General features: G+C 38.7%; 1 protein-coding gene across 7 annotated transcripts in view; it reads left to right on the top strand.

The window, feature by feature from the left end:
• Nucleotides 1–20,322, top strand: part of gabra1 (gamma-aminobutyric acid type A receptor subunit alpha1) — a 32,940-nt gene extending 12,618 nt beyond the window's left edge. For all 7 annotated transcript variants that reach the window (XM_039776970.1, XM_039776971.1, XM_039776973.1 and 4 more), the window contains 3 exons: nt 664–816; nt 14,702–14,904; nt 16,207–20,322. In XM_039776970.1, the coding sequence (XP_039632904.1) occupies nt 664–816; nt 14,702–14,904; nt 16,207–16,527 (677 nt within the window). In that variant the 3' untranslated portion in view covers nt 16,528–20,322. The remainder of the gene's footprint in view (nt 1–663; nt 817–14,701; nt 14,905–16,206) is intronic.
• The last annotated feature ends 777 nt before the right edge of the window (nt 20,323–21,099 follow it).

Genomic DNA, 21,099 nt, shown 5'->3' on the forward strand with positions numbered 1-21,099 from the left:
AATTTCGACACAGCTGCATCAGTTCATCTGCATCTTCACTGGCATCAGTTTGTTGCTTTACTAATGACAGGCCATGCCCTAGATTCATAATTTCCCTACTGGCCATTATTTCTTTTTTCTCCATTGATACTGGCAAAAATTAGTGACAGCATAAAATGGGTGACCTGTTTGCAGTTACGCTAGCTGCAGACAGAAAGTAATGCTTAAGAAAGCCTATAGGTCCCAAACGATGCTTAGCAGTAAGCTCCCAAGTGACTGCATCTACCAAGCTTGATTGAATAAGCTATGTTGATATATAAATCCATTCTATTTTTTTATTTGTTCCAGTTATTTATGTCTCTGGAAAGCCTCAAAATCAACATATTGTTATAACCAGATTAAACCCTACTGCTGTTTCTGTGATGGTTATATTCTCTCTGCAACTCGGTCTAACTGCACTGATGAAATGGATCATGCCTGAGTATTGTGTTTGTTGACAAATGACACCCATAACTATGCCAATAAATCTCAACTACAATAAAACTGAAGGCCAAAACACAGCAAACCGATTAGAAACAAAGGTACTTATTTGAAACGGAAAGTTATAATAGATGGCCTAAATCTATATTTTGAAGTGTAATGTTTATCTTTTCTGACTTCATTTCTTTTGTCTGCTTACCACAGGACAATATGTTGTGATGACAACCCACTTCCACCTGAAGAGGAAAATTGGTTACTTTGTGATCCAGACATATCTACCGTGCATCATGACAGTCATCCTCTCCCAAGTGTCTTTCTGGCTCAACAGAGAGTCCGTCCCTGCCAGGACTGTCTTTGGTGAGTAGTCTGCTCTCCTCTCGCCTAAACATCTGTGGGTTCAGAAATGAGCCCGTCACCAGGTTTCAAATCTCTTCTTGGAAAATATATGTGGAAGATATGATGGCACTGATGATCAGGCACTCACTCAAAATTATAGTGACATTGAGCAAGATAACATAAAATACAAAAATCTCCCTCCAAATGGAAAAAAGAATACATAATACAGCCTCAAAATCTTATTATGTCACAATATGACATTATGTAGGGATTTTACTATTACTACAGTTTTTAAAATAATGTAATTTAGGGCTGCCCCCTCTTAGTCAAAAGGAACTTATGAGTACATCTCTGGTAAACACAAGATTTAAAGTGGTGCTTTTGCATGATTCTTTGTGGAGACACTCAGTTTTACTAGACTGGGTAAACCCAGCCCGATCTGCCGGCGATTTGATTCCTCAGGCTGGAAACCTGTACATTTATCTATCCTGCTTCCGTTACAATTTTGCGGGGACCAATCAAAAACTGGCTTATCCACCTGGCACGCTATTGGCGGGTTTAACACAATGATAATAGCGACCAAGCAACTTCTTGTTTACATTCAACATAGCGGCCACCGAAGCGCAGCAACCCGTTGATGCCGCTGTTGCTGCTACGTCACCTGGATCGTTGGTCTGATTGGTTGAAGGACTATCCAATTGCGTACAGAGTCATTTGAACTATGCCCGTTGATCACGTCTTTTGTGCAGTAGAAAATACAGAGCAGACTCCCCAGACTAATGTTCAATCTGACAAAGATTAATCTTGGTCTGGTGATAGCCAGACTACAGTTTTACAGATATGTCGATTAAATCCACTAATCGATTGTTTGAGTGAATTTTAGGTTAACTTTAATCGAGGACTAGCCTGGTCCTACCAGACTCCCGTACATTTCATTTGTACAGAGTCTGGCCACTCTGCATTGACAAGTGTTAACTTCCTTGAAGGCGGGTACTCTGTTGAAGTTTAAAACTATTGGCAACGTGGCATCATGACTTTGTGTAAACATACATGCCACTTTCTAAAGCCACGTGGCGTGTTATCACGAGGCTACGGTTGGTTTTAAAGAACTGGGTTGAGTTTAGAAAAAGAAGAACTGGGTTTGGTTTAGGAAAAGAAAAACGTGGTAAGGAAACAACACACGCAGAAAATGAATGAAACATCACACGTGGGACGCGATCCCCGCTCTCCTGTGTGAAAATCCTGTGTTTTACCTATCCACCACCCTGACCAACCACCCTATGCAGATTTTCACCCTTTCATACTACTCGCTACGGCGTCAATTCACACGCAAACGCAAGGTAATGTAAGTAAATGGAGGACAAACGGCGTTGATAAACATGCTGAAAAGCGAGTGTGTGTTTTCATGACACGAACTGGAAAATCAAACTTTTCCCGAACCCCGTGGGGAGGAGGGCCACAACATCATGGCCACCAACACAACTCAGCAAATATTGTTCTTGCTCGGGCTTTAACTTCTGGATATTCGGCAGCATTGCCACAACGGACCGAATGGCTTCGCTCGCATCTTTCTAGCGCATGTCCTCAACGTCATCGTTCTCAGCCACTCCCTCTGTTTGCTGATTGGACCGTCAAATATTTGGCCGGAGAAAACCCAAGAATATACCGCAAACCCAGACAGAGTACTGAAGGAAAATGGAAGTACGTAGGAGAGTGGAGGCAGGCTAATCGACAGCCCTAATGTAAAAACATAGTTTTCTATTGATATAAATAGTTGAGTTATATATATATTATATATAATCTGTAATCTAAAATATAATCCATAGTAAGTATTACATGGTTTTTATGAAGATATTATACAATGATTTAAAAAGTATGTATTAATGTATGTATTAGTAACAAGTGTATTTGGATTGTGGCCCTAAGATAAACAACTGTAATACCATCTGATTGAATTTTAAAATGAAACTTTTTTTTTACTAAATAGAAGCAATTGTGAGACACAACTTTTCGAAACACAGCTGGCAATGACCCTGGAGTGCAGCTTGATTTCTTTGCGCAAAGATTGAAAAACAATGTCTTTGCTGTCAGTATTTATTAGTGTGAATAACACATCTTAATGTAATACAAGACGAGGCCTCAGTGGAAGGGATGCTGTTTCTAAAATACAAGGATTGTGGTCCTCGATCTATTGCTTCATGGTACTGCAGTATGTTGATTGAGTTTGATGACTGTCTGTCAAAGAAAAGAGTGTGATGGCTTTATTTGACAAAAATCGTTCATTTAAGGAATGGTTCAACATTTCAGGGAAATGTCTGTATTTGCTTTCTAGCATATCATAAAATCTGTCTCTGTCCAAAGTTCAAATCTTGTTATCTTGTTTGTTTATTCTGTACGCAAACAGAAATGAACAAAAGACAACATTAATGAACAGTGGCCGGGCACAGTGTCTTCCTGGTGTCTTTGCTGGTTGCCTGGCAACCTCACAGTTATGACAGAGTGGTATCAATCTTCTCATCTAATTCTCGGCAGAAAGCTAATAAGCGTATTTGCCAAAATATCAAACTATTCCCTTGAAAGATAACAATTGTTTAAAAAGTCTAACCGTCATTGTACAATATTTCCACTCTATTCTCTTCTATTCTGTCTCCGCACCAATGAGGTGAACATGAGCTTTAATCAGTTGTGGCTGGCTGCAGTAGAAATTCAAGCACAAGGCTCAGTGTGAATTTAGATTTACGTGCTCTGAATGTTTGCCTACAAGTGTATGTGTGTTTGTGCCTGGGTGTGATGTAAGGGTTCGTCAGTGTGTGTGCGTGTGTGTGTGTGTGTGTCTGTGTGCGAACCAATTGGCCAATGTGTGTTGTTCGCATGTGTCTGGGCATGTGTACTGGAGTGTTTGTGTGCGTGTCCGTGTATTGTGTGTGTGTGTGTGTGTGTGTGTGTATCTGGTGTGTCTGTCTGTCACACTAAGGTCTTACATAATACCGCCCAAAAGGAAAGCTCTTGCTAGTCTGCAGCATGCTCTGTTTCAGCAAAGAACAGCAGCAGGCAGAATGTCCTTGAGTTACCTCACCCTACACTCTTTTTTTCTTCGTTTTCTTCTCTCTCTCGCTCTATCGCTCTCTCTCTCTCTTCTTCTTCTCGTGGATGTCAGTGTCTCCCCTGGCCTACTACTGAAAGAGCTTTCACAGAAACATTATACAGGCACCAGATTTTGCAGCTCTGCAGTCTCCAGCAGGTTTTCCTACTCTTCCTGCAATGTTTTGGTGTCTGTTTTTGTGAGTTGTGAGTGTCTTCATGTGTCACAGCCAGCTACCTGCAGTGCTTGTCACGTGTTGAGGGGAAATGAGGATGGCCTAGATTAGATTCAAACAACTATCTAGGGCATGTGTGTGTCCCTCATGCTACCATTGCAGGTTCTGCTTCATGAGATTACATGCATGCAGCGTGTGCATGCATGCAGCGTGTGCACGCATGAGCACACACACGCACACAGTTGAATAAACACATGTACGCGCTTTTACCAAGACGCAGAGCAGCACAGCACCCCAGTATACTAGGTAGGTCATTAATGTGATTAATATGCATGATCTGAGACAGCAGATGAATGAGACTGTTCTTCAAAGAGGTTACAATGTCAATATCGCTGTAAATGAATCATTAAAAAGACATAGTGGACAATCAGGATCTTTCATTGCCATCTTAATCCTTTGACTATCATGAAGTTAGGGATTTATGTGGTATATCAAACCTTGTACATGTGTCTAGTGCTATTAGGATGAAAGAGTACACTCAGCTGTCTTCAATCTAAATAACAGGCTATCTGGTAATATTCAGTGTAAACTCAGGAATAATATGTTGTTCATGTTAAACAGAGGTTAAGGTCTCACTGCTTGCCATGTTTGCTGTGTATATTGCTGTATACGCTGATTATTTTGAGAGCTGGGCTTGTAAATGGTGCTTTAAACATTCAATGAGTATGATGTGATGCACAAGTCTAAATTAAATGCCGTCACTTAAACGTAAAGGCTACCGCAGAACAAGGTTAAATACACAGACATATAGTAAATGCACATACTGTTCTGCCTTATGAAGAGTACTGTCATGTCAAGTATCACTTAATTATTTCCTCTTATGCACAAAGAAAATAACATTGGTTTAATAATCCACGAGACTGTCCTCCCATGAAAAATGCCCCTCCCCTGAAAAATGCCCCCATAAGTCATTTCTTCGAGCAGCAATTAAGGGGAACGGCAGAACGGAATGGGTCTTACAGGTCTTATAATACATCCATGAATGGGAGTTGATGGCTAGCAGAAACAAAGCTCCTTGTGCAGAAATGGATAAAGAAGGGTCTTTTGAATGGCAAGTTGAGTTCCAAAGCCCTTCCAGATGGTTCTCCACAAGAATAAAATTATTTGCATGTACTGTCGATGTGAATTGAGTTACCAACGGAGCAGTCAGTCTCAAATACCACTTGAGCATTAAAAAATTGAAAAATATCCCTTTTAAAGTATATTTAGAATAGATAATTATGTGATTTATTTGCAATTCATCACAAGTTAAAGCAACACCAAAGCACTTTTCCTCTTCGGTCCCCCTACAGGTTGGAAGCAGAATTGTCCATTACCGCTGTCGTAATGTCTCATTATGTCTCATTCGAACTACAGATCCGCTACCCGATCTGGCAAACTTGCATAGTGCTGTTATAGCTGATAGAGGGCTGCAAAACGAATGCAGAAGTGCCGTTCACCCTGTTACGAATTGAGGAACCACTGAAACGATTTTGGAAACATTATTTTAAGGTACAAAAGAATCTTTGGTGTTGCTTTAAGGACACTCATGTGATTAATCCAGCCTGTTCTTGTGAACCATTCGTTCAAAAAGCTACGAAAAGTTAAGCACTGTAATTCATTCCACGTTATTTTTGCTGTATGCACCACATTGACGACCGATGTATAATGGGTGGGCATTAAAACACAGGATTAAAACACAGGACTTTCAAGCCAAGGAGCGGAGTTCGCTTCCCAGGGGAAACTAAAGAGTACAAAATATAATCGATTGACAGCCCTAATTTTAACACAAACCACTATCTTTTTCTAACTAAGTTTTGCTGTTAATTAAATCTTCAAAGGTAAAATAAGTTTTAAAGGTCCCATGACATGGTGCTCTTTGGATGCTTTTATATAAGCCTTAGTGGTCCCCTAATACTGTATCTGAAGTCTCTTTCCCGAAATTCAGCCTTGGTGCAGAATTACAGCCACTAGAGCCAGTCCCACAATGAGCTTTCCTTAGTACGTGCCATTTCTGTGTCTGTAGCTATTGAGGGGGGGCAAGGTGGAGGGTGGGGTGTGGCCTTGATGAACTGCCACTTTGCTCATTTGAAAGCCATGATGTCTCTCTCTCATGGGTGGGCTAAATTCTCTTTCTAGCCACTGGGGGACCATAGGCAGATTCAGATTCAGATTCAGATTCAGATAACTTTATTAGTCCCCAAGGGGCAATTCAGTTTTACAGCCAGCCCATCCATTAAGGGTTAAACTAACTTAGAATGCATTAAAAAGTGCATTAACACACAATCTGTATAGATAATAACTCATGAATCAAAAATAAAATAAACAAACAATAAACAAACAATCAATAGACAACAAATAGTATAAATAGTACAAATAGTACTGCAGCAGTCATACATCCTCCTGTATACAGAAGCTTGTTGTTCTCTCCCGTAACATCCACACATTTACACATGACCCAACCCAATCGTTACAACCTCCCACCTACTCACACACCTGCTAGTGACGGAACAGAGCAACGGAGTGCAAGAACCAGTTTGTTATAGTTATGTGATTTCATGTAACAGTTTTGTATGTTGTTCATTTAACAGTCTTATAGCAGAGGGAATGAATGAGTTGGCATAGCGTTTGGTTTTCCGTATTGGCACATAGTACCTCCGACCTGACTGCATGATAACAAATCCATTACTGAGTACATGATCAGGTTGGCACAGTATTCTGTCAGCTTTCTGGGCAACTCGGGCTTTCCAGAGAGAACAGAGATCTTTTAACTGAGTACCAGTGATTTTTGAGCATACCTTAACGATGTCGTTCAAGCTCTTTTTGTCTTTTACAGTTAGTTCATTAAACCAACATATGAAAGAAAATGTTAGTAGGCTCTCAATGAATGTTTGATAAAATGTGCATAAGATTCTTTTACAGACGCCAAAAGAGTTAAGCTTCCTCAGTAGGTATATTCTTTGATTTGCTCGCTTAATAATGCTATTGGTGTTCTCACTGAATTTCAGTTGTGAGTCAAACACTGTACCTAAGTACTTATATGTTTGGACTATTAGGACATTTTCATTATGTATTACACTTAGTTTTGGTTCATCACTGTGCCTTCTAAAGTCTATGATTAATTATCTTGTTTTCGACACATTTAAGTCAAGGAAGCTGTCATCACACCATCTGACAAATTCGCTAAGTGCACTATTATGGTCCGATTGCAGGCTTGGAGAACGCATATTAATGTTATAGATAGATAGAGATTTCAGATATACTGTATTGTGATTTCTCAATTTGCTGCTGTTCTCCAGTTGTACCACCACTGCCTCTTATGTACCAACTGCAAAACATTATGCAAGCATTATGACTCTTTTGTTATAGTCCTGTCATGTCTGAACAAAGCTGAACATTTACGTACAGTACATATGTATGAATGACAATAGCCATTATTTTACTCACATAACACATATAGATGAAGCCAGCAATGCTACACATTCCATGTCTAAAAAGGGCTCTTGGAGTAAAAGAACAAATCTTAAAAACCTTTTGGAAATATGGTGTTTTTATTATTATATTTACTGCGGCGGGAATAACTAAATTGTGAAAATGCACTTTAGTCATTCCTCCTGCAGACACCTATTCACAGCTTGACTTCTCTTTGTTTTCATTTCGGAACAGGCTCACAATGTATCAAAAGGTACACCGATACGAAGAATAAACAAACAACTACTGTAATATTATATTTATTATATTACCACAGATGTGATCAGGTTTATGTTTCCAGCACAGATGTCCGAATCTGACCCCCAAAGCCCATTAGCATGAACAAATGCAGCATTGAAAACATTGTTTAAATTACATTGTGACTATGAAGCATGGCCTCTGCACTAAATCTGTTTTCCTAAAGCTTTCCCTGTAGATGAATAGGCAATTTAAAAACACAGCAGTGGGTAGAGTGATCTTATTTATCATTGTGCCGATTAAGAGGCTGATTAGTTTATAACCAGTTTGGTGTAGTGAAAAACTGTTGGCAATGTATTTATTTGCAGTCCTAATGAAAACCAAAAGGAAACTGATGGTGCTGATAAGGTGCTCTCTCTTACATCCTCTCTTTCTCTAAGCTGTTAGGGACAGCAGTGCTCAGAAGATTATCTTCCTTTCTTCTGTCCTCTTTAAGCGATTGGCTGGGTATTTATTGGTTCTCCCATGATGCTGTTTAATGTATCTGCTCATTAAGGAATAACACCTTGTGTGTGTGTGTGTGTGTGTGTGTGTGTATCAGAGTCTAGTTGTGTGTGTGACAGTGTGTACAGTATGTGTAAAAACATGTGTTTGTTCTCTATATGCTGTGCATGCTGGTTGTGTGCCAGTGGGTGCAACATTGTAGGCAGTGCATGTGTGTGCGTGTGTGTGCGTGTGTGTGTGTGTGTGTGTGTATCAGAGTCTAGTTGTGTGTGTGACAGTGTGTATAGTATGTGTAAAAACATGTTTGTTCGCTATATGCTGTGCATGCTGGTTGTGTGCCATTGGGTGCAACATTGTAGGCAGTGCGTGTGTGTGTGTGTGTGTGTGTGTGTGTGTGTGTGTGTGTGTGTGTGTGTGTGTGTGTGTGTGTATGTGTGTGTGTATGTGTGTGTGTGTGTGTGTGCGTGCGTGCGTTCTATGCGTATAGTTCTCACAGCTGTGGTGTTGGCACAGTCATTTAACTCACCCGCCAATCAACATGTACATTTATTTCTTCATTTATTTAAATCAGAGATGACACAGTCATGCCTGAATGGAATGTGTTTCTGAGTCAGGCCCCACTGAGGCTTCAGTTATTGATAAGGCATGAATAAGTAAGTAGCCGCAGCACAGTGGAGATGTTGATAGACATCCAACAAAGACAGCTTCAATCCTGGGACTGGGTGATGGAATATAAAAGCTGTTTGACAACTCCCTACACAAAAATCATGTTCATTCATTAAGAATCTTTACAAATATACAATAGTGGTACCTTCGCTAATTTATTAGTATTATGATAATACTTAGCTGTGGCTAAGAAGGTTTGTGATATGCATGCAACCACCCTGTCTTCTAAAAATATGTATATTTTCAACTTATTTGCATAAGCATATCATAAGCCAGGCTTATTTCATTTTTATTAACTACGAACAACTGAAAAACTATCACTGTTTTTATCCTTATGTTTAGGCACCTTAAATCACTTGGTTAAGGTTTGGGACGGAGAAAGATTGTGGTCATGGTTAAATATTGAAAAAAGTCAAAAACTGACTTAAAGATGTGATATTGACATTCAATATCTCTTTAGTATATTTCTATAACCTACAATAAGTGTTTGTTTCTAATGTCAAAGTCCTGTGGTTGCACGCCTACCCTTCTACCCTCACGTCCTCTGTATGACTTGCAGTGCATTCAAAGCATGTTAAATGTTCTTGATTGGAAAAAGTGCCAGTAAATACAGTCCAGAAACACAATTATTTTTTAAATTTGTAGTCACTGGAGGTGTTCTATAAAAGCTTTCTTACAGGCTATAGCATAAAACAAGTATGGTCTGTACTGTCCTTTTTCAGGTGTAGCTGTGCGTGCCAATTAACTGTTTTGTAAAACAGTTCATTAACAACTTTAGTGCGAGCCCTCTTGTATGCATGGTTTAAGTCACACATAAATGAATAAATAGCCTATTCTTTGAGTGAGCGGGCATCATACTTTACAATGTACTTTTGACCTTGTCCCACATTTTGATTGTCATGTTTGATTGGTTGCCTACTCAGTCACACTGTTGTCAGAGGCAAATTTCTGTCTGGAACCAGTGAGTAGAGAGGGACAGAGAGAGAGAGAGAGAGAGAGAGAGAGAGAGAGTGCACACAGCCATTTTCCTGAAGGCTCACTCTTCCCCACAGAAATTTGAGATCTGTGGCTTGGCTGCGATCCAATGGCTCAGCAGTACATTTTACTGAACGGCTTGATATTGGTCAGATTAGAATGAAGCCTTTCACTCAAGAGTTGTCAATCAAGTGCTAAAGTTGGAACCAACAGAGCAAACAATAAATTGTCAGAAAAATCAAATACTTATAAACAATGACTTTGCACCTTATGCAGAAAAATTGTTTGACCTTAAGGGACAAATTTATTTTTAGCCATGCCTGGAGCAATTTATTTTTTAATCCACAGCTTCTTAAAGGGAGTCGAGCACTAACTGTCTATTACACTGGTTATCCTGATAGACATTAAATAAAAAAAAAAGGTTTACCATGCTGTGTCAGAACCCTATTAACCAAATGGACATTATCTGCCCCACATTCTCCAAATATGCACATATGGACTGCCCGCCTGCGTGTAGTCATGTCCAACCTTTCCTTGCCTGAGGCAGCAGTGTAAGCCTCCCCACCTTGAAATAGTCTGTGTCACCTTGTCATTCATCACCTTAAATCTCTAATTTAGTTTCCCCCAAATTTGCTTTATCGCACCATCTTTCTGTATATCTTGACATTTTTTCCCATCACTCTGTATGTGTGTGTGTGTGTATTTGAAAGTGAGTGTGCAAACAGAGGCAAAAACCTTGTTAGAAGATATGTATCATATGAATCAAGTGTCAGTGCGTGTGCACACTGAGCTAAATTGAGTGGAAGGACTCTCAAGAATTGAGTTGCACCACTATCAATCCAGTTAGAACTTTCCAGATCAGTGCCTTTGTTCATTAACAGCCTTCAAAGCCTCAAGTCTATTAGTAACAACATGTCAAATGGAGTCATTTAAAACCAGCTCTGGAGTCATGTTCTAATGAATCAACTTACTAGTGCTCTAAATTATTCCTAAGTAGGCCTAACACTAAACAGACACAAAAGGAAACCGTTGTTCCTGGAGGTTGGGAACATATACCTGTCCACCTTGTTAGCTCAACCACACACACACACACACACACACACACACACACACACACACACACACACACACACACACACACACACACACACACACACTGCCTACAATGTTGCACCCACTGGCACACAACCAGCATGCACAGCATATAGCGAACAAACATGCTTTTACATATACTGTAAACACTGTCACATACACAACTAGACTCCAATACACACACACACACACACACACACAATGTGTTATTCCTTAATGAGCAGATACATTAAACAGCATCATGGGAGAACCAATAAATACCCAGCCAATCGCTTAAAGAGGACAGAAGAAAGGAAGATAATCTTCTGAGCACTGCTGTCCCTAACAGCTTAGAGAAAGAGAGGATGTAAGAGAGAGCACCTTATCAGCACCATCAGTTTCCTTTTGGTTTTCATTAGGACTGCAAATAAATACATTGCCAACAGTTTTTCACTACACCAAACTGGCTATAAACTAATCAGCCTCTTAATCGGCACTAGGCATTAGTGTGTGCAAGCAACAACGCAAACCAACACAGCAAACCAACACTTATGCAGCATTACATGGGATGTTTTTCTTTTTCTCTTGTGGTATTAAGACGTTGGAGGAGTTAGAAGACGTGTTTCCATGACAACAGAACTTGTCAAAGTAAAGTATATATGATTCCAAGCATTGGTGCGCTTTTGAGAGGAATTGTGTAATACCCAGTGGTGCTTCTTTCCTCCTCCGCCAGAAAATTAACTGATTTACTGGCAAACGTAATACCTGACAGATTGACACCACTCTGTTGCCATCCTTCCATTCACCTTCCCTTACCTGCCTTCATGCCTTCCTACTATACCCCCTTATTTCTCAACTTGCACATGTATTCGGGTTAGCTAGTTGTTTTCCTTAACAGATATCCCTTTATTCATCTTCCTTTACTCCATCTTACCTCTGTACCTCTTAGTACAGAAGGAAATTATATGAGGTGCCATGCTTTTGTGCTCCAGCACCTGCTGAGGCCATCAGCACACATGATTGCTGGCAAAATCACTTTGCACTGGCTGTTCTCCAATGGAGAATGTTCTGGCACTTACCTCATAAGCAGTGACACCTTGGCGTTAGAGTTACACTCCACTGGAAATCGCAAGATTTAAACTGTGACACCAAAATGGTGCATCCAGTCAAATAACAGCATTATGTGATGCAAGGTATGTGTTTATTCTACAACATGTAACTAATTTTCAGCAGCAAACTAGCAGCTTTTTGTTCCAATGCAAGAAGTTTGTATAGCTCAGTGAAATGTTGCAAGGAAGAGGTTGTACAAAACTTTGGACTTTGACATTGGAGTTTATGCCTTATCTCATTCTTTAAGCATTCACTTTATATTTATTATAACTAACCACCGTTATCGGTCCAGCACCTGATTCCTTTTTTGTAGCGTCTGTGTGTTTTTGTGTTATATTAATTGAGGGAAAAGAAATGACAAATGTGGTCAGCGAAAATTGTAATGTTCCTTAAAAATGCAATATGCATTCCACCAAATTGTTATTTAGCTAATACAAATTAGCTGCATATTAACATAATTCTGGGATGAGATGGAAGGTATGAAAATCTGGTATGAATACATGACTAAGCATCATTCAATATTTTCATATCTCCTGCTGCCATGCATTCCTATAACAATATATCAACAAACCATTCAATGCCCTACTTAGCAGTGGGTGCAGTGTAGAACATGGCCATGTGTGGATTTTGTAAAATTACATAAATGTATTAATACACTTACTGTAGCATAAAAATGGCTTTCATGCTTAAAATATCAGTTTTGCTCATGTAAAGTGCAAATATGCCAGGGGTAATGATGAGGCATGTGTTACTCTTGATTATTCCTGTATTTCCTTTATAATCTAAATAAACAAAATATCTATCTGGGAAATTTGATAAAAGAACTTGCAATGAAAAGCTCAGAAACAAATTTCAAAAATAAATTAGATCAGAATAAATAACTCCAACCTACTTCGTTATGCCCTTTGGAGCCATAATGAATACCAGAAATGTATGACCACGCACTCTGTGTACCTACTATGCCAATCTAGTAAATCCATCAGAGGTGTCTTGTTCAGTTATGGCTAATGACCAATCATTTATTTGGCTCTGACTAATGAGAAAATAACAATCAGCCTTTATGCTTCATGTCACAGCACCAACTCAGTAATGCCAAAAGCATGTGCAAAGAGAGTGGGAGGAGGAGGAGTCAGTGATTCATCACTCAACACTTCATCATAACCAAGAAGGAAAAAGGAGAAAAATTCATAATTCTAATGTAAAATTTCAGGAGACGTGATAACTCAGTACCAGCTGCTTTTGCAGCTTGTAGGAGGTTGACACAATAACGGGAACACTGTACAATATTATGCAATCCAAAACAAACACTAACTTTCTCTTTAGACTGTGTAAGAAAGGAGTTGATTGAACGTAAGTTATTTTTTGACGCTATAGTTGGTGATTTTGTAGAGCAAATATTATAGTATCAACTGGTGTAAACCAGAATTTTTTTCATTTCCCATTCACCAACCCTTTGTTGGTGAACCCTGTATTTCATGTATTGGGGAACAGTCTGTAAGAGCCACGTTGAGGCAATCCCAGACAGCTTTTTTTTCAGTATATGAGTACAGACCCTTTAATATTATAAATGTCTTCATAACTGTCTTATGACTCATATTAAGTTAAGGACCGATTAACCAGTATTTTGAAGCTTTATTAGAGTTCTTCTATTTTTATTTCTGCATTTTGGAGTCAACATGAAGCAACTGCATGTAGTATAGATTAGTAGAGAGAGTGGATGGAAATGTCTTTGGATCTTTTAAACATGGAAGTGTGTACTTGGGGGTATCATTTACACCTCTCTCCACATGTGTGGGAGGGTCCTCTCTGCATATTTTATAATTCCTGTACAAGCCAGCTGTTCTTCAGGTCCCTTCATAGCCCAGGCTGAATTTGTGGATTTTTTGCTGCTTGGGCTGATGTTATCTGGCATGTAAACATCTGCAGTAGCCTGTGCTATGAGCACCGCATCGTCAGATATCCTCTGACCCAGTTCCTCTCTGTCTCTCAACCATGTCTCATCTCAGCTTTTAATAGCTGATGTCGACGTTTAGCGATTTGCTTTTCCAAGGTTGTCATGTCCTCCTTAATATGAGGTACTTTTGTTAAAAACATGCTGTATTAATTTATGCTTTTTTCCATTGCTTCATTACGGTTTGTGCTTTGGTGTGGGGGTCAGGTTTATAAAGAAAGCCTATTTTGCCTGGTATTAGTCAGCAGCAGTATCTCTAAGGCCAACTGCATCTTCCAGCTGCATCTGTGGAAATCTTTACCTCTCTGAGTCTATTAAAAGCACAAGCTGCAAGACTGTATCAGCTGCTCACATAGATTAATGTAAATGAACTGCTTGCTCATTTGATTTAAGAAAAAGAACATCTTGCCCTGCAAAGTCCCTATATGATGGTACTTTAATATTGCTCAATTTGAGCAAATATAGTCCATATATAATCTACTGGTTTCTGCATGATGTTGGATTATATCAACCATACATTTACACTCATCCCACTTCTGGAAATGTCTTATTTAATTAATTTTCTTCTCATACAGTTATGGTACACAAATGAGCACTCATAACAACTGAATTGTCTCACATTTGATCATAGTTCACATATCCATCTTGTCTCGTCACCCTGCAGGAGTGACCACTGTCCTGACCATGACCACACTCAGTATCAGCGCCAGGAACTCTCTCCCTAAAGTGGCCTATGCCACAGCTATGGACTGGTTCATTGCTGTCTGCTATGCCTTCGTCTTCTCAGCCCTCATTGAGTTTGCCACAGTCAACTACTTCACCAAGAGGGGTTACGCCTGGGATGGAAAAAGTGTGGTGCCAGAGAAGGTATTTGAAGCATTTGTATTATATTACTTATACTCCTAACGGATCTGCATAAAAAATAGAGATAATAGACAGAAGCTTTGACAGTGTGGTTTAGGCAATGATTTGGCACATAACTGCATTTATTATCCCCATTCCTCAGTTACAATGTCTGTCCTTGCTTTTACCAAAACTAAATTCAAAAACTGCCTTCTGGCAAAATGAGAGCAAATCTAGGAGATGAAGAAAAAAAGGTCATCAGACCCAGTACACCAAGTACACCAAGTATATAATTCTAGAAATCAGGGCTGTAGTCAAGTCCACCTTTGTCAAGTCTAAGAAGAGGACTAATCGAGACCAAGTCAAGACCAGGTCCAAAGAGCTTCAAGTCCAAGTCAAGAACAAGTCCAAAAAAGTTTGAGTCCAAGTCAAGACCGAGTCCAAATGAGAGAAAGTCAAGATCGTAGAAAGAATGTATTTATATTATTTACTTAAAATATAAAATGGAAATGTTCCCATTCTTTAACTTATTACTTGTCCTGAAGAATTCATTGCTGACATTGTGTCTGTGGCCAAAAAGAAAATGATTGATAACTTATGACTGAGGTATATGATGCAGCCAGGTGTATACCAGGCGACCAATCTCAATGCCTGTTCTAGATGGATTTTTAATTAAACTAATACCTGTTTTCTGAACTAGTGTGCTTCATCAATGGTTTTGTTTTGAAGGAGGAAGTTACTTTAGAATAAAAGCATATAGTACTGGACTTGGTCGAGTCCAACTACAATATTTGGTGAGTCCAGTGGCCGAGTCCGAGACAAGTCCGGACTCAAGTACTACAGCCCTGCTAGAAATGATATGGACTTCCGTTTCAAAGAGTTATTCATTTTTGCACCAGGACAGTTAGCTGTTAACTGTTGAGGGAGGCCAGGAACATGTAGTTGTTGTTGCCAGCTCATCTTATAGAAAATGCAATTTGAGTAACATGACATGAACATTAATAGTTTAGTGTTCATCGTGTGGTTTCTGCTCCACTTGTCTCTGTGCAGCAGTTAGCAGCATTGTACTCTGTAATCTCCAGCTGTCTTTGACAAAAAAGAGAATAAAGCCCAATATTCATTGTTAGATTGCTGAGTTAAATGCTTCTACATGGAAATATGTAGATGTGAGCAATTATTATTTCTTAACTTATGTAATATCCATATTTTTACTAAATACTCAACAGTCGGCTGAATGAGTAATTGTGCCAATATATAAAATGCTTTCTTGTTCTTTAAAGAATCTTAACTATATCCTTTTTACTTTTCCCCAACAAACAAAATCAGCAAAAGAAGAAGAAGGAGTCCCTCCTCAAGAAGAACAACACTACAGCCTACCCAGCTGCCACTGCTACAGCCTTCGCCCCCAATATTGCCAGGGACCCTGGATTGGCCACTATTGCCAAAAGCGCCCCACCACCTCCAACTGAGCCCAAGGAGGAGCCAAAGCCCAAGCCTCCAGAGGCCAAGAAGACCTTTAACAGTGTGAGCAAGATAGACAGGATTGCCAGAATAGCCTTCCCTCTGCTCTTTGGAACCTTTAACTTGGTCTACTGGGCGACCTACTTGAATAAGAAGCCCAAATTGCAGGGGATGAATCCACACTAATCCGTGTTTCATTCCTTTACAATTATACCTGTATTTTTTTTTTCATTTTCTTTCTAATTTCTTCAAAAACAGGTGTTTATTTTTATTTTCAGACAAACATGGTGTCCATGCTGGTTTGAATTCCCAGTTGTTACATTGCTTCTATGTTTACCTAAAGTTTGAAGATTTTGAAAAAAACAAAATAGAGGGAAAAAAAGATAATGATACAGACTTTTGAAAGGGTGTTGTTCAGGTCTCGGGTGATGCTACTAAGAAAATGCTACTATAACTATATAGCCAAGAGAATGCTATTCTACAACTGCACATAGCCCAACTTGTTAAGGGGCTTTGGTTTGTTTTCTTATTTTTTAATTTGTACTATTTTATTTAAACATGGAATCACAGAAACAGTAAAAAAAGGCACTTGTGTATATGCATGGGCAGGGCATCTTTTTATTTAAGTTTATTTATTGAAAATACAGATTAACATTGACTGATAGCTTAGTTTATTTGATATCAGCAGCAAAAATGCTACGCTCATTCTCTGTCAAAATATCTTCAATTCTCTGTAGATGTTTTATGAGATTAATTATGTCATTCTTCAAAATATGTTAGGGTTTCTGCAATAGCAATAAAACATGTCTCAGTGGACACACCATTTATTTAGGGGTAAAAAAAAATAAAAAAAATTCAATCATCTCTGTGCTCAGCATTGAAACTATTAATTTCCTTTCACAGCGTTGTAAATATTATCAAGTGTTAGAGATGTCAATATTATGTTTAGGCTTTGCAAAGTGTAACTAAAGGGTATGTTTATTGAATACATGGAAAAGTAAACTTTTTTTAATTTAATTTATTTTTCATTTCTGTTCATGACACTTTCTTCAAAAAGAGTATATACTGGTCTAATTCACGCTTAAGTGACTGTTTCTCGCAGAGTTCGCGTTCCATTCAAAGCTGCTTTCACACTGAAGTAAAATATTATTTAAATGTGTGTTTGTGTACACACTGACGGCAACAACAGCAACAACAACATCAAAGGTGTAATCTGAGATTGGCTAGTTATGAGAATGTAAAAAATCATCTCGAAACGTGCATTTGACATTTAGAATTAAAACACATTATTTACTTCTTTTGTTTGTTTTATTTATGGTTGGGCCTCATTTGCCGAAACGCCATTCATAGCAAAGTGCAGTTGGCATCGCTTAAAGACGGGTGGGGCACATTGAGAAGGAGGAGAAGTGCCTTTTTCATAACCAGAGTTAAAGCTGTGATGGCTACTGCTTTGTTGATTGATGGCGCGTCTATATTTTCCATTCCACTGTGTCCCCTGACCCTGTTTGTCATAGTCCCCATCTCCTTTCAGTTGAAAATTGAGACATAACACTCAGAAAGTACCAGCTACACTGCCTTCAGTATCACATGCCCGTTTGGACTCATTTGTTGCTGCTTGTTGGTGAGCAACAGCGAGAGACAGGGACAGAGACAGAAAGAGACAAAGAGAGAAAGGAGACGTTCAGTTGAAGTGGCACTGTAATCTTGCTTTAGCCGGCGCTGTGTTTCACACAGAGGACTTGTCTTGTAGTTCCACGATAGTGACGAAGATGAATATATTTTTGTAGCATGATGTCAATCCCTCTTCCGAGAAAACCAACAGAAACTAACGCACATGTGAAAAGAATGCTTTTGTTTTTGTCTTGAACATTGCTTGCTCCTTTTTCTTTATATATATATATATATAACAAAAACATTTAAAGGACACGCTTCTTTTCTGATGTGGCACGTTTAGGTTTCTGAACAGTCCATTTAAAATTATGTTTATGTAGCAATATTAATTAGCAAGGGCTTTTCTTAGGACCTGAACCTGACACTCAGTCTGGGGGTGATATCCATTGTAGCTTTACTTTTAACCCCTCTCTACTTGTAGTTTCATTGATATACATGGAAATCTAGAAATTATTTAGATTTGGTAGAAGATGGCAGGCATCGCATTCTGTGTTCATCTTGGGTTTTGAAGCCTTTGGCTCCCACTCTAACCTTTCACAAAATATCCACATTTCTTGTCAGGGAGTGGGTGTGCTTTGTATTGCATTACAGGTTATGGGTGTGCTTTTTTGAATATGTTTTACAGAGCATTGAACAGGTTAAAAAGCATGTAAGAACGCTGCAGAATTTTGTGTTTGTGCGCTGGGGTGAAGAGATCACGCTATCACCAGAGGGCAATGAAAAGAGATTGGTGGTTGTTGCTATTGTTATTATTTGCATTATCATTATAACCAATGTTGAACCTATCCCCTAATGGCAGACATCTTTGCAGGCATACGCAAGCGGTCTACTGTTAACAGCCACTTAACCTACAAGCAGAGGGTCAAGGAACTGCAAAGTTCAGGGTGAAGAGTTGTATAAAGATATTTGAATTCTAAACTATTGTATGTATGTTTATTATCATGAAGAAAAAATATATATACATATGTAAAATACATAATGCATACAGTATTTGATTATATTAATGAAGATATTAGCTAAGATGATGATGAATATTGTTTGTATTATCAACCTATTGTTATGCATTTTGCACATTTAGAAGAACAATACATTATGTTTATGTAGTCGGCTTCGTGCTATGCAAGGACAGCTTTGAACCACATCATTGACCTTCTCTCCCTGACCATTGTGTTTCAGATTTACAAGCTATTATAAAGAAAAAAGAAATAAAAGAAGCTTAGCTTTTATATCAGCTGTGCACCCGCTAGCTTTTTTTTTCTTTCAACCATGGCTATACAGGGTGACATCAAAGAAAACAGTGGATTATCTCTTTTGTTTGCGCTTTGGATTTGTCGGTGGTTGAAGGGAAAATGGCTTTCATTGTTGATTGCACTTTTTCTCCAGAGACATGCAATAAAGTGATTGAACTGAAAAAAGACAGGAGCAAAACTGTAACAAGATCAACGTGTTAATAATATTTCTGTTCATTTCTTAAGCTTGTTTGTCATTACAAAAATGGAGGCAGTTGAAAATGTTACTTTGCTAAAAGGATCGTTATGTTTATGTTTTGCTTTCCAAAGTTCAATGATATTACAGGGAGCGCCAGAGAGTTTTGACTTTGACAGAGTAAAAGTGAATTTTGTAAACTTTTCTGTTTGGAATACCTTTGCTAAGCCCCTATCTTGTACTGCAAGCAGGATTAAACAAATGCTATAGACCATTTTTAAATATTTTTGAGCCAGGTCTGGTTTTGCTACATTTAATGCTCCAGAAAGAGAATGTGAAATATGAGGCACAGTGCAATCATGAGCTTCCAACTTTTACCTTCACATTCATGTGCAGAGCATTCATGTAAATATCACATGTGTAGGCACATCAGTCATGTATTTCATTATGTTTGATGCAAGGTCCATTGCAGTTCTCAGCAGCACTTGCTTTTCAACATTGAGTCTTTGGTTATTCCTAGATACCTACTGGAGTTTTTTCTTGTATTTTTATCAAGCAAAATATGTTCTGATTTTCACTGAAATGTAAAAAAAAAAAACCTACTTTTCTAAAGCACAAAAGTTGATTAGGGTAAGAGAAATTAGAGTGAGACTGTATACATATGGACATCAACAAACACACACTTTCAAAACGCACACAAACACAAATACCCGCATACAGTACACAGGAATGTGTCAGTAGTCCAGTGATACTGACAAAGGGTTCTGATCGATGTAGATGAAATGGTGAACCTTCTGTAAATGTTTTCTTTTGTTTCTTTTGGTTATGATATGGCCCTGTAGAATCTGATTCTCTGCATTAGTCTTTAAATAAAAAGAAAACAAATGAAAGTCGTGGCCTATATCTCTGTCCTTGTGCTCTGTCATGTCCCAACAAAGTCCAGAGTTCCCCTTTCACACATGTAGCACACAACAAGTGATTGTCCGCATCAGATGCGCTCTCACTTACTGGAAACACTGGATTTGGCGGAAAAGGATTAAACTGCATCGTGAAGCCAGTTTGTAATTTGATCATTAACAACCGATTGTCATACCATTCCTTGAATTTGTCTGACAATTTCAGCTTCTGCCCTTAACTACAGAAGAATCTTGTCGTCCCTCCAGTTAGAAATTTTCATTGCCACCTTCGAGCAAATCACCCTTCTTCTTCACCCTCGGATGTTTGTTTTATTCCGGGTTTGCTCACGCCGACAGAAACGTCATCACCCACTCGCTTGTTGTTAATAATTACACTTTGGGCTCATTTGGAGATTACACAGACTTTGTACTAGGGAGCTAGCAGGGTAAAGACTGTTTAATGTCCGATCTAACTGATTCAGACATATGCATTCTCACATAAAGCTCCACCGGGTAATGTCTAGATACTTTTAGGTGCGCATCTCTGTCGAAGCATAAACTATACGTTTTTGTGCACTGTTTACACAGTCTTTTACTATCACAGGTAGTAAAAGTAGGAATAATGTGGCACATGTTTTAAAGATGTGTGAATTTAATAATGCGTGTCACTTTACACACAGTTTGCAATATGTAATGTATGTACATTTCAATAAGAGCTTTGCAGGAAACATTTCACTGGTAGATGATGGAATATAAAAAAATAATA

This window comes from Perca fluviatilis, chromosome 16, assembly GCF_010015445.1.
Source record: "Perca fluviatilis chromosome 16, GENO_Pfluv_1.0, whole genome shotgun sequence".
Classification (NCBI taxonomy): Eukaryota; Metazoa; Chordata; class Actinopteri; order Perciformes; family Percidae; genus Perca; species Perca fluviatilis.